Source organism: Venturia canescens, chromosome 5 (genome assembly GCF_019457755.1).
Source record: "Venturia canescens isolate UGA chromosome 5, ASM1945775v1, whole genome shotgun sequence".
Classification (NCBI taxonomy): Eukaryota; Metazoa; Arthropoda; class Insecta; order Hymenoptera; family Ichneumonidae; genus Venturia; species Venturia canescens.
Window position 1 is genome coordinate 5,600,041 of NC_057425.1, and position 14,256 is coordinate 5,614,296.

The 14,256-nt window shown below is 44.3% G+C and overlaps 1 protein-coding gene across 2 annotated transcripts in view; it reads left to right on the top strand.

Annotated features, from left to right (window-relative positions):
* LOC122411494 (transcription factor hamlet-like) overlaps positions 1 to 13,928 on the top strand; it is an 80,415-nt gene extending 66,487 nt beyond the window's left edge. Inside the window, exons 6-8 of one of the 2 annotated variants that reach the window (XM_043420320.1) lie at positions 7,236 to 7,326; positions 9,449 to 9,605; positions 9,696 to 13,928. In XM_043420320.1, the coding sequence (XP_043276255.1) occupies positions 7,236 to 7,326; positions 9,449 to 9,605; positions 9,696 to 11,753 (2,306 nt within the window). In that variant the 3' untranslated portion in view covers positions 11,754 to 13,928. The remainder of the gene's footprint in view (positions 1 to 7,235; positions 7,327 to 9,448; positions 9,606 to 9,695) is intronic. The other variant, XM_043420321.1, reaches the window with a different exon arrangement.
* Positions 13,929 to 14,256: the final 328 nt, after the last annotated feature.

Below are 14,256 nucleotides of genomic sequence, written 5' to 3' on the forward strand. Positions count from 1 at the left end.
GGGGCGTTGTATAAACGCGACGGCCAGATGACGCGGTAATTAAAACGGAGATTATCGTCGAAGTTGCGAATCTCGCCTCGAGCCAGTTTCGTCCTTCTCGGCGTCATCGTTTCGAGCCTCTTTCGGCACGAGCAGCGTGTCCGATTGGGATTTTTAATCTGTTCCTCTCTCAACGTTATTACAACGTTCGAGTACCAATCTCGACAAACTGCTGCGATCCGTTTTTTTTCTACGCCTCTGAAAAAGGGCCTGAGCGAAGCGAGTCGTTGCAAAAGGAAGTAAAATCTTCCTGGTTTTTCCATCCGGTTCATTTGATTTCAAAGCGATCGACCAACGTCATTCCTCCGCACCGCACCGTTTCGTTCTGCAAATAAAAAGAATTTTGAGGAGATTCATCGAAAAATTGTCTTTTCGAGTTTGATGGCATCGAGAATTTGTGAAAAAAGGACGGAAAACAATCGCAGCGTTTCTCCGACTGCCACAAAAATTTATAATCGTCCTTGTTCCCTTATTCAGTGAAGTTCGATGTTCAAATACGCAGCACATGCGCGACACTCGTAGCAGCCATGGAAGGAAACCATCGAAACTATCTGGCGAACGGTGTCCCCGCACATATATAGTTCGTATCGTATGTTCGAGTCAACTTATACGCGCGACGTTCCAGTCACGTGAGAGAGAAAACGAGAGGGAGTCAAGCTGTTCCGGAAATGCTGTGCCCGAGCAGTTCCGGTTAAATGTTTACGCGTAATTATACGTCGAAGGCCCTTCTGATGGTCCCCGCGTACACATACTCTGGATTTTATTCACTCGAAAATTCTCAAACTTCGACTCTTCTGTCTGAGCAAACGAATATTTAATCGAACATCAAAAGAAAAACGGAAACTTGAAATTTTTTTAATTGCTGTTCCAACGAACGGTGATCGAAGTCTTTGATGCACTCGCTGCATCGTTTTTCAAAGTCGTTTGAATATTTGAAAAAAAAACGAACGTAATTTGCTTCCAAAATCTCAAATTTCGCTCTTTCGAACACAATATAATGGAAAAAAACTTTGAAAATTCGTTTTTTTTTTTGTTTAATAAATGAAACTTTAAAATGAAAACTCAATTGAATATTTCATTGAACGGTCTTCCGCTGGTGGGTTTCGCGGAAGTTGAGTTTTTCAATATTTTCTTGAATTATTTGATAAAGGGCTGAAAAAAACGCCCTGGAGGATTCTTCAGTAAATCCGCGACGACGACGACGAGGCTGGAAGCCCTTTCGACCTCGATTATAAGGGCTGAGCACACGGATATAGTGGGAGACTCGTGCTCGGCATACTTTCTCGTCGTCGGGTCGAGAGAAGCCTGAGAGTTCGTGATTCTCACAGGGCAACGGGGCCAAAATGAAGTAGCACTTTTATGGGGCACTTTTAGTGGCGAAACTTACCGTAGCAATTAAGTCGGTCCTATACTATTTATTATGTATACGCTATGACCGAGGGTAATGTTAATTTCTCAAAATTAATTAAGAGAGCAAGTTCCCGGTGAAAATCGCGTTGCGGCTATATTCACGAATGGCAAAGAGGAAAGAGGCTTTTCGACCTGGCGTTATACGATGGAGCAGTGGAGTTGAGCTACTGAAAGACCGCTCCGCGTTTGAAATTTTAAGCGTTTCATATTTTTCATTTATTTTATTATATCAAGTCCATTGAAAACTGATACTTTATCCTTGCTTCTGCCTTTGTGTGCCTTCTCATTCACCTTTTCAGAGGTTTTAAGTCCTTCATGAGCGTCTTGTAAACAATTATTCTGTTTTTGTCTTCATACATGAATATCAATTTTGTATTGAACTAGGAAATCAATCTCTGCCGCATGAACCATGGAGACTGAGGGGAAAGGATTCGAAGGATAAATTTTTAGTCATTAGAAACGGGAACTCCCTTTGTTGGACACATTTTTAGGTAATCTGCAGGAAATCACCGAAAGTCGTAAAATTTGAATGTAATTGAAGACAAAAAGGAACGTTCAGCTGTTAGAAATTTCCCATCGATATCCCACGAATTTTAATCTTTAAAAACTTTAAGCTTCGCCAAGATTTTTCGAGAACCTTTCGAACGTTGATTGCAAATCAAAGTTTTTTAAAGTAACAGCAAATTGGATCGAAGTAGATGCGAGACACGTTTCCGACTTCCATTGGATTGTTATATGAATTTTGACGAGGTGAAACGTTTTTAGAAATTTTAACAAAGATCGACGGAAAGGAGATTGGACCGGAGAGGGTGCGAGGCAGACTCGATTTAAAATTCTTCATATTTGCATTATTTGGACGTGACATATGAAGATGTCAAAGCAGAACGCAAAGCGAGAGCGAGCGGGATGCTGAAAGAATCATATCACGCCTGTGGATTTTTTCTAACCCTTTGCAATGCAGGGGCGGCGCATCTGCGCCTCTCCCGTCGTTCGTCCGATCATTTTTTTAACCGGACGCCCGTTGCAGTGCGAAGCGAGGGAGAGGAGAGAAAGATGTACTTAATAAAGTACACGCCTACGTGGGGTGTACGAAAAACGCGGTCGGCTCCGCACCAGCGACATTAAAATGCTGTGACACAGCTATTTCAATCGTACATAAATGCACGTTGTATCGCGAATAATACATTCGAACAATGCTGTCGAAGATTCGAACGAACGATTGCGATACAAAAGAAATAATTCACATCAATCCTCTCGACCAGCCAATCCGATGCAGCTCGAGCCTGAAAACCGAGAAAAATTTTGAATAGAAAACCAAAAATTTATCAGATTACGAATTCAAAATGAAAATATTTCAAAGGATTACGATTCGCTCGTCAAAAAGTCGTGGGAATTTCAAACAATTCGTGAAAATCGATATTCCAAGTGAACGCTTCGAAGGCAATAAAAATTTTGCATTCGCTGCGTCAATTTTCTTCAATCGAGCTTTCATGTCCGACAAAAAGCGTCAACTCATAAATAAAGCGAATACGAGTGGATGCAAATGAAAACCAAACTTTCGGAGCGTCTCGATCCCGTGCTTCGCCACCGCGAAACTGCTGCGATTCCCGATATTGTCAATTTTTCGAAACGTCGTCGAACACTGGGTCAGAAAAACTGAGATAAATTGGGATCCCAGTGCGGTGAATATCGGGCAAACCGCACGCGACAATTGTTGTAAAAAAGGAAGGGCGTACGTGCAACTGGCAGGAGGGTAGTTAGTGTGAATTATGACCGTGATTTTCCGCAGTGTCACATTTTTTTCGACTTTTCTTTTAACTCCTTTTTTTATCTATTCGAGCCCTTTCCCCGCCGACACATCTCTATTAGGGTTTCGATAATTTATGGCTCGCATTGTCGATTAACACGCGCGTAACACGGGCTCAAATTGAGGGAAAAGAAAACTTATGTATATGCGTACAGGACGAAAAGGGGTACAGCACAAAAGGGCACGCGACACTTTTTCTGGGGGGAGGAGCACCGCTCGCTCGTGCTTACGTACGCGTTTTACTAGCTCGGTGTATTAGTCCGATCGGACGACCCTAGACCTTCGACTATACTCATGTATATGCGAGCACAACCCTATCTGATTTATCGCGTATCTCGAGCTAATGATCCGTTCGTGTATATGCGCGCTTTGGGTAGGATCGCAAACGCGATCCTCCAGCGTCAGGCCTCGGGTTCTATTAATATTGCCATAAATATATCTATTTATACAGTCTGCGCTCGGAGACCGAGAAGAACGCTTCTACTTGTGGGAGTGTCGGGAACGAGGCCTTGGAACGATGATGCAGCATGGGAACTAAAATCGAATAAAAATCGTTTTGCAAAGAAAAAAAAATCATTTGAATGGAACTTTTGTGAATTTTGTTTCGTTCGATTATTTGAATTTATGGAAAAGTGATGAAGCTGCTGTTGCTGAAATGTGAATGAAAAGTATCTGAAAAAAGGGTCGATATAAAGAAAATGAAACGAAAAATTTGAGCAATTTAGCAGGATTCAAATCGATGGGGGGAAAAATCTTTTCTTTATTTTTTGTCATTGATGATTTTTCTCTCGAATTTGTGTTTGCCATTTATTTCGATTAGTGAAACAGCGTTCGATAATTTGATTTTTTTTATGGGTTTTTGGTGGTTTTTCAGTGGGAGCAAACGAATTTTGAAAGTAAAATGATCAAAGTATTTGAAAATCGAGTTTTGGGGATAAAAAATCGACACTTTGGAATTCGATTCACGAAAAGTTCAACCGTAAAAATGTTTCAAGTGAAATAAAACGAGCGGCGATACTTCTCAGACGCAAAGCTTAACACACGTCACGGAAACATTGATTTCCGTTACTTTTTCCCATGCCAACCGCCAACTGACTTGGCAGGGGGTGTCGAGAGTCGACGGTGTGGATCCCACCTGTTGACTTTCCGCAACGTGACTCCGCGGCGGACGTATGTGTGTGCGTCAAAAGAAGGGGGGATCTCACTTTTGGACCTCTTATTAGGAGCTCGATTAGCATAATACCACCAGCAGACTTTCTACGACTGTTATAAATGCATTCTCCTTCGGAGAAACCTATTCATCGCATTTACATCCAACAACATTCAGTTCTCCGTCATATTTATTCATAACTTGAATGTTTACTTTCGGTTTGTTCTCATGAACGCTTTTCACTCGACGAATGGCCTGACTAACGAATATCCGGTATAAAAGTAACGGAATTTCAACAATTTTTCAGTAAAATCGTCGAAAATTTAAACTTTGAACTAATAAATTTGTCTCATCGAAGATTACAAATTCATTGGAATACGAAAAAACGTTTTTTTTTCTTCAAAATCGGCCGAAATTTGTTTAGAAAAAGAAAAAAAATGTTTGTATTAATCGATAAAATCACAATTTCAAGGCGTTCGCAGCCGTAAAATGATCATTTCGAACCAACCGTTAAAAAATAGGCATTTTTCAACGAGTGAGAAATTTCGACGAATATAATCATTGATGGGAAAACGAATCGAATGAATTCAGTGGTTCAAAGTCTTGTAAAAATGTTTAACGTATTTTCACACGCTCCTGGAGGAGGGATGGAAGAGTTTGATGAATCGCGGAAGTAGTTGGAACAGAATGTGGAGGTATGCGAGCCAAGAGCGAAGAACTCGACCGCATCCTTATTGTCTAAATGTCAGACGTACGGTCACGAATTAGTCGTGGAGCAACCCTTAACGGATGCATAGCTGCTACGCAGGGGGTTACGAAGAGAGTCAAAGAGTGAACGGAGCGACGAGGTTACGGAGAGGGGGCGTCGCTGGTGGTAGCGCGGAGCGTCCGAGGGAGTACTTCGTGCCCGGTTCCCATGAAGCTTCGTTGGGGGTGCACATCGTACGGGACCAAGCCATATGGCTCCGACAAGTGTACAGCACACACAAGATTTAAATAACCGTTGAAAGATCTACCCCGTTTTAAATGCTCCGTTCAAATCCCCTCCACAAGCCCTCAGCTTGCTGCCTGGAAATTTATAGAAATTTTTATAAACAACGAACTCGCAATTTTGCTGCGATTCTACCAAAACTCATAACGAAATTCATAATTTCCCATTAATTTGATCAAAGGACTGAACGCCTTACAATCAGCTCAAATCAATTTCTCTGTGCAATGAAAATTTGTAAATAGAATCGATAAAAATCCGAATTTTGAGCCTTTTGCTATTTGCTACCACGAATTTTTATCAATAAACGAGTGACTGATGGAAAAAAATGTTTGAACCAAAGATAATATTCAATCCATTCTAAAAATGTTATTCAACATGACACTGAATTTCGGATACAGATTCAAGACTCACTCAAACCTGCTTTCTTTGCTCTCCTTTGATGAATTCGCATCCAAAGTTAACCGAGGCCCTGTGATCGAAGTAGTGATTCAATGGAGTCACGATACTTTGTAACTTTTGTTGCATTTCTCCCGAATAAACTCGAAAAAGTATGCGCATCTGATTTCGAGAATGCGATCATCCTCGGTATTGCTCAGACTGGCTTACAGTTATTCCGTTATCTGAAAAACAAATTCGTGAACGACGGTGATTATGAAAACGGTCGCGAATTCACTGGTACTAAGGGGAGGATCGCTGCGAAAATCATCAGACAGAATTGAGAATAAATAAAGTGTTATTCTGGTGTTATTAACCCATTTGGCAAAATATCGGGCACTCGGGCGTGAACTCGTAAATATTCGTGACAAACTTGAGAAACACACAGTTGGTATAAACGTTTGCAAGGCGTCAAGGCTAAATGATGTATAGTTAGCGAAGTGAGTGCGATAGGCTGGTAAAACGGCGAGTGCTGTCATCGTTTCGGCCTGGATATGAAGAGGGTTGAAGTGGGAGGAGAGGGTGGTTCGGGATGCATGTACAATAAATCGCGTTTTGCTGCTTCAAGCCCCTTCGTCCTGGCCCCCTCCCCGTTCCCCGTTCGTAGTATCTCCGAGGGTAGGGGTTTCCCGCTGATTTTACCTGCAACAACGCGGTCTCTCGTGACATTTCGGATGACTATCCCTCTGCGGGGGTGAATCGGTAAGCCGAGAAGGGGCTCGCTCGCTCACCCGCCATTGGCCGAGTCAACATCGCGCTTTTACCAATAGCAAGCACTTCCGGTCACTCGCTACGTTTCTCTGATGCACTCTTTGTCCCGTTAAACAACTAACTGGATCATCACTTTCGTTACCATTGTTCCACCGGATCTCTTCTCTGTCGGGTCGTCCTCTTTCTAGTGATAAACATTACGAAACTCGGCTCGATTCGATTCTAGTGGTGCTTCGTATCGTGATCGCTCAGTGTCATCAAGTTCACGCCCTCGATTGACGGTCGTTCAGGTACTTCAATCCCGATCATATTTTTTTATACTCCCGATCATTCGTTTTTACCAAAATTCCTTCAATTTTGGAGGCGAATGGCAATTTAGCTGTGAAAACAAAATAAAGGGTGCGGGTCATAAATAAAGATCATCAACGGCGAGTCGATTATCCTCTGGCCAGGGATGTCGAATAGAAACAACATTTTTTCACGGCGGTTAACTAGAGAAGGGTTGAAAATGTGCAAAACTTTTTTTCAACGGCATTGTCTTACCTGAAAATAAGACAGCAAAATCATTGCTTAGATTTGGTCAAACTTCACGTACAATAAATCAGAAGTTGATGACTCAGCTCGTTGTACGTTCGATCGAATTCCAAGTTTTGTCCCCCATTTGTGACGTTTTCGGTTCCTTTTTGTTGCAGCTTCCCAACACAGCGGTACAGTCGAAGAAGAAGAAACCGAGACAGAAATCCGATGCACCGTCTGCGACAGGCCCTTCAAGGACATTGAATTGTGAGTACACATTTTGAAATGAACTTTTCAACCACCCAAAAAGCAATCAAAAGCAGATTTCAGTAAATATTCGACCACTCGACGAAATCTGCAAAAAAAAAATGTTGACAATTGAATTAAACTGGAACGTTCTCAAAATAAAATTAAACGAATAAATAAAAACTCGACAACGATTCGCATTCATCGCTCGTTCTCGTAAGGCTATAAATGATTCATGCAGGCGTACTGTCCATGCATTTTGCAATCTGATAGTTGAACGATTACGTGCACTCGAGTGGAGTTGATTGCGCTTTAGCTCGATGCAACATTTCCCCCTTTCGGACTTGATACGGCGTTGACGAGTCATAATTTTTTTCCTCCTTCCCTATACACATATAAGCATCAACATGTATAATCCAGGAGGCGTATTATGGGGCAAGATGAGGAAGATATTAGGGCTCGCGATTCTCCGAGCTCGATTATTATTAATTCACTCGCTTTTGAATCCATCAAAGCAATATCGTTTTGCCTGCACCGTGCGCATATTTGTGAATATAAAATCTTTCCGCATATTCCACACATTCGTGCACCAGTTTCATTCTCAAACGGATCGAACTCGATTTTCTGATCGCTTCCTAACGATTGCCAGAGCATTCCCTTGAAACTGGAACACTCGCCAGTGACATTGTTCCGGGGTTTCGTGACTTTGGTAAATCCCGCGGACGAACGGAGACCAAGAATTTTTTGGAACTCCGTGCGATTAATCGGATGAATTCGCGCATCGATCGAGCCTCCGGAGCCTAAAAATAGCGTCTAATTCGACGGTAGAGACAAAGGAAAAAGTTGGTTTTAGCGCCGAGGGCAGTTCGAGTGAGCGCGTATGTATTCGTTGATAGGTAAACGAGACTCGAGCCACTTGAAAACAGTGAATGGTAGGCGAAACGGACGACGGGGGTGCGACGAGGACTCGGGCGCGCGCGAGCCCAGCGCGTCGATCACGCAATCTCTTTAGCCAGTTGCTTATTTTTTGCTCCTTTCCACCCAAGTCGAGTACGTTGCGTGGCACGTGTTTCGGCTCGATTTTGAGTGGTCACGTGCAATTTGTTCGAATTGGAGTGCGCAAGAGATTGATTTGAACGATGCTCACTCTTGGCGCGGTAAGTGAAAGCAGATTCGCCGCGCAGATGATTGGAGCCTTCTCCGCGCGAGCTCTTTTCCGGCCCCCACTATTTTTGTGTATCTTGGCTGTCGCACGAAATCGAGCGTAATAACTCGAATTATTGAATGGAGAGCTGCTATTAAGCGTCGAAACGCTCGGATGAAACGTGATCATCGAACCGTTGACGATTCCGCTGGTGCTTTCAACTCTTCCGAGAATAATAGATTCGCTTCGAAAAAGCTTTCCGGTGCAGCGAGCCAGATCGTTTTTGGCACCGGTCCGCGCCTCCGAAATACCGATCTTCCGAGAAACTCACTCAGCGATTATTTGCTCCGGAATCCTATTATTTTTCAACAAATAACACAAAGTCACAGTGTCGTTCGAAGCTTCAAGCATCGATGGGATTGAGGGCAAAAGAATTGAGCGGTCCCCCGAAGCGCGCGAGGTCACTTCGCTCCATATAATTCTTCCCCTAATCAATTTTCCTGGGAGATTCTGAAAAAAGCGACAAAACTCGTGAGCTCAAAGAAATCGGTAAATGGTCGATCGCCAATAATTGCAATTTAGTCGAATCACCTGTTGTCGTCAAGGGTGAGGATAGGACAGAGGACTAATGCCGAAAAAGTGTAGGGAAGCGGCGAGGTTTTCGCACACGAGCCATTAAGGCTGCCTCTCCCTTTACATGACAGAGGAAGTCGCGTGCTCGAAGCTCATCTGGCGCGAAAACCCGTCACAGCGGCGGCAGTATATCAGCTCGAATAGCGGCTTTCACGCGACACGTTAAAGGGATGCAAAATCAATGCTGGCCACACCGTATCATATCCTGTAGGCATATTAGCCGTGGCTGGGAGCCACAAAATAGCAGCCCTTGGAGAGAGCGCGACTGAAACCTGTTCCTTTGGTGTTCCCTTCGAGGGGCAATAGGCTGAGGAATAACCCGCATCGTCCCGAGGCGTTTCAAGCAATTTTCCGTACTTTTTTCAGGCTGGACAATCACCTGGTAACGAGTCATCGTTATCCATCGAATCAGCATCGCTGTGAGACTTGTCCGAGCGGTTATTCTTGGCGTCCATTATTAGTCCGTCATCGGGCAGTGAAGCACGGGGACCTGCGAAAATATTCGTGTGAGAATTGTCCAAAGGTAAGAACACAATCGATTTGTTCGGGTGATCCGGGGGGGGAAAAAATATCATTTCAAAAAACAATGACCATTTCGAAGTATCGCTAATAGTCGGACCCTCCGCAGGTCTTTACGGACCCGTCGAATCTCCAGCGTCACATAAGAGACCGTCACGTCGGTGCTCGCAGTCACGCCTGCACCGAATGCGGTAAAACATTTGGCACGAGCTCCGGGCTGAAGCAGCACACGCACATCCACAGCAGCGTGAAGCCATTCCAGTGCGAGGTTTGCTTCAAGTCGTACACCCAATTTTCAAACTTGTGTCGTCACAAGCGCATGCATTCGGACTGTCGTATGCAAATAAAGTGCGTAAAATGTAGCCAATTGTTTAGCACCGTAACATCGTTGACGAAGCACAAAAGATTCTGCGACTCTTCGAGCGGTGCGCGACCCTCGGCCGGAGCGATGCCGCAGCTACCAGCTTCGGGGCCGAGCCCCTTCCTCGTGTTCCAGCGACCGCCGGTCTCCTTGCCCGGTTGCTTGCCCTTCTACCCACCTTACCCTGGCATCTTTCCCAACGGTCCGAGTTTCCTCAACGCCCCTTTGCTCTTCCCTCCCAAAGTCCAGCACCACCAGCCGCAGCAGCAATCCCAACAGACGAAGCAGCAGTCCCAGCACCAGCATTCCGAGCATCCGGAGAAGAGGAGCGAAAGTCCCAAGAAGGAGCGATTCACGCCCCCGAGGTCGCTCTCTCAGCACAACAAAGTGTCGCCCTCGACCGGGGAGGAGGCAACCTCGACCTTCCGACCGTCGCCAGCGAGGCCGGCGATCCCAACGCTCGTGGAAACGGAGGACGAATCGTCGAGGCGACGGGACCAGCAGCCGCCCCGGGACGCCAAGAGGAAGCGAATCTCCTCGACGGAGTGCGCGACCTCCTCGTCGAACGAGGAGACCGAGCAGCCCCTCGATCTCCGAGTTGAGACCAAGAGATTCAAGCAGGATTCGGAGGTCCTCGAGCCCAGGAACCCGGAGCCCAGTCCAAGCAACTCGCCGGCGACTCCCCTCATGGAAGAATCGACGGTAGAGACTTCGAAGCACTCGGAGGAGGAGGACAACGGGATGCGGCTCAGCGAGGCCAAAGAGATCTCGAGTCCCCACCTCCGGACCGCGTCACAGGAGCAAAACCCCCCGGGGACGCCCCCGTACATGGCCTACCCGAGGCCCATTCATCCCCAAACGCCGGCGATGTTTCTCGAAGCCATGTACCGCAACAGCAGTCCGGGGTTTCCAGGTTTCCCCGGTGGGCCGACGCCGCCCGGTTGTTCCCCGGAGTCCCGACTGCTCCCTCCTCTGCCGCCCTTCGGACCGCCCCGCGGGCTCCCTTTTTTAGGCAACATCATGAACGGCCTCAGCGGCGCCAGGCCCGGTGGTAGCTTCGACCTTCTCACGAGACCTCCGATGAGCTCGTTTCCTGGTGTCAAGCCCTTCCAGGACGCCGTAATGTCCCACCACCATCACCATCAGCACCACCATCACCCTGGAAAAATGAAAGATCGTTACACCTGCAAATATTGCGGCAAAATATTTCCCCGCTCGGCAAACCTGACTCGGCATCTTCGTACGCACACCGGCGAGCAGCCCTACAAATGCAAATACTGCGATCGCTCCTTCAGCATATCCAGCAACCTCCAGCGACACGTCAGAAACATCCACGACAAGCAAAGGCCCTTCAAGTGTCCACTTTGCGAGCGCTGCTTCGGCCAGCAAACCAACCTCGACCGACACCTTAAGAAACACGAGGCCGACGACGGCAGCGGCGTCGTCGCCGTCGCCGACTCGCCCGGCAGCAGCAACGAGAACGAACGCGAAGACGCTTATTTCGATGAAATCAGATCTTTCATGGGCAAAGTCACCTACACCGGGGACCCCGTCTACGCTCTCGACCGCCACACTCGACCCACCTACTGCACCATCCCCGAGCGCCTCAGAATCGGCGAAGAATCCGACGTCAGCGAGGAGGACATTTCCCCTCTCGAAGAAACCGACCCGATGTCTCCTCTCGGGACCAAAGAATCCCCGCCACCCTCTCAGTACGAACTCGAATTCAGGGACAAACCCGAGTTACTCAACAACAATACCGCCTCACCGGTCATCGAGATCTCAACATAGTCCCCGCGACTCAAAACACTTTTCGACGATTATTCACTCCCCTTCGAGCCGCCTCAATTTTGTTCGTCGATTAGCTCGAAACATTTTCTTTCGATAATCCAAAAGGAATGACCGTCGGAATTACTACAAGCATGTCAACGGTACTGAGAAAAAAAAACGACTTTTCGTCGAGTAGTTTTCTTTGTTTGGGGTCGCGGGCAACTTTTGCCATTACACGAAAAAAATGTGTGTTCGGTTATCGGGAATCCGAAACAAAATTCGTCGTTCCTCATTGCAGTTTTTTCGAGTTTTTCTTTAAAAAAGAAAAAAGTCCAATGCTACATTTGAAAATTGCATGTTTCGGGTGTTCTTTTTGGGGTAATCAAATTTTCCGTGTAACGAGACAAAGTTGCAACGATCGAAAATGCCTGGCACATTGATATAGTTTTCTGAAGTTCCATTTGAAGGGATAACAGTTCTGTAAAGTAAAAAAAAAAAACACATTCGAAAGGTCCGATCGTACGTTTATTAAAAGGGAGCTCGAAACTTTGCTGGACACGACGGCGATCCGAGGCGAATCTCTGTTCGTTAGTTTTCGTTAAGTTAATAATAAATCGAAGCGTGATAAACGGTAAAACCGAAAAAAAATATGAAAACAAAAAAAACGAAGAAAAAAAGCCAACAGAAGTCGAGAACGATAGAATCGAACATTCTGAAAAAAAAGTCGTGAGTTTTCAGGCTCATGACAATAACGTAAGGAAAAAAAAATATCTCGAGGCACGTCGAAGTGTGGACACGAGCGATTGAACCCCCCCTCCACGTAAGAAAGACTCTTTTATGCTATAGCTAGTTCCTAAATACAACGTTGAGACACTCGTGCACGTAAACAAAAAGAAATTCCCCCCCCCCCCCCCCCCCCGACCGTCGCGTCTTTCCAGGAAGCTTCGCGTGGCCTCGAAATAAAGTAAACACACAAAAAATCGTGATCGTTTCGTGCTGCGTCGATGACAAGTGCGTGCGACAGCATTATTTATTGTATCTTTGGTATTTTCATTGTTATATGGTTGTTACGAAACGGTGAGAATTTGAGAGGATGAAAAAAAAAGATATAAAAACCAAAAAAAAAAGTAGCCTCGGTCAGTGAGAGGAATAAATCGAATGTTATCGCACATGCTGTACAGCGAAGCCCGGCATCGTTCGATAATACAAAAATTATATATATATATATATATATATAAATTAAATCAATTGAAAAACGAAGAATGAGGAAAAAATGGGAAGAAGTAGAAAAAAAATGAGAGTGTATGTGTTTGCACAACGAAGAAAGTAAAGTTTTTTTTTCGGAATAAATGGCACTTGGAAGCGTCAAAATTTCTATAGTCGAGAAGCCAAAGCGTGCGGATGATAAACGATATAAAAGTGTAAAACGTAACGAGTCGATGAAACGATCTTAATTATTAAGATAAACAAATTATATCAAGCTGTGTACAAATTTTCACTAGCTCATAGTGTTTGTAAAAAAGAAGAAAAAAAAAGTACGACGAAAAACATAAGGCGAAGATAAAACGACGAAAGCAGGAGACAATGGTATAGAAGGTAGAGAAAAAAAAACAATTGCGATAGAGTGAAAAAGAGGAGTAAGACCCCGAAAATATCAGCCATTTTTATCGATATGCCAGCAAGCAAACGAAAAAGTGGATGGAACATCAAATAATTCAAAAATAAAGCCACACCCTGTAGAAAATTATCGTAGCACATGAGACGCTATTCGCATCTTATTACATGGGATATTATAATCATTATTTACGGTCTCACTGTACTCGATAGAGAATTATAACGAATTAACGAAGTATATATACATCGATATATACACAGTTATAATTGTATATATACACATACCATGTCACAACACCGATATAAAGTTGGGGGCTTCACTTCTTTTTTCATATAAAAACGATATAAATGTTCTACATATCTGTAACTATCTCTCCCTCTCTCTTTCTCTTTCTCTTCGCAACTACTGCTCCGTAGGCGATAATAACATTATGAATTGATTTAGCATAAGTATATTGATCAAATATTAAGGAAAATTGAAAAAAAATCACTATATTACGACCATGTCTATCTATACATACTGTATAAAAGCATCTGTACTTCATTATTATTACTATTAAAATATTACACTTCAATTCGTTATACATACGTATTCGCTCAATTCCCTTCGAAATTCGAGTGGATTTTTTTTCAACAATAAAACACTTCTATATATGTTGCTGGAAATGCTTCAGAGTGCGACAGCCGTGTATACAGAGTATCGGACACAAAAATCGAGTAAAAATTCGGATTGTCAACTTGAACTGATGTTAGAAAAAAGCGAAAGTGTGTTAAATTACAAATTTTTATTTCAATTTTTCACCGATAATACTTCATAAGAGATTCGAGATCAGTTATCTGGTTATCTTATGCAGCCGTTGAGGAATTACAAATTATTCGTAAAAAACGTGCGCCATCTACTTTGGAATTT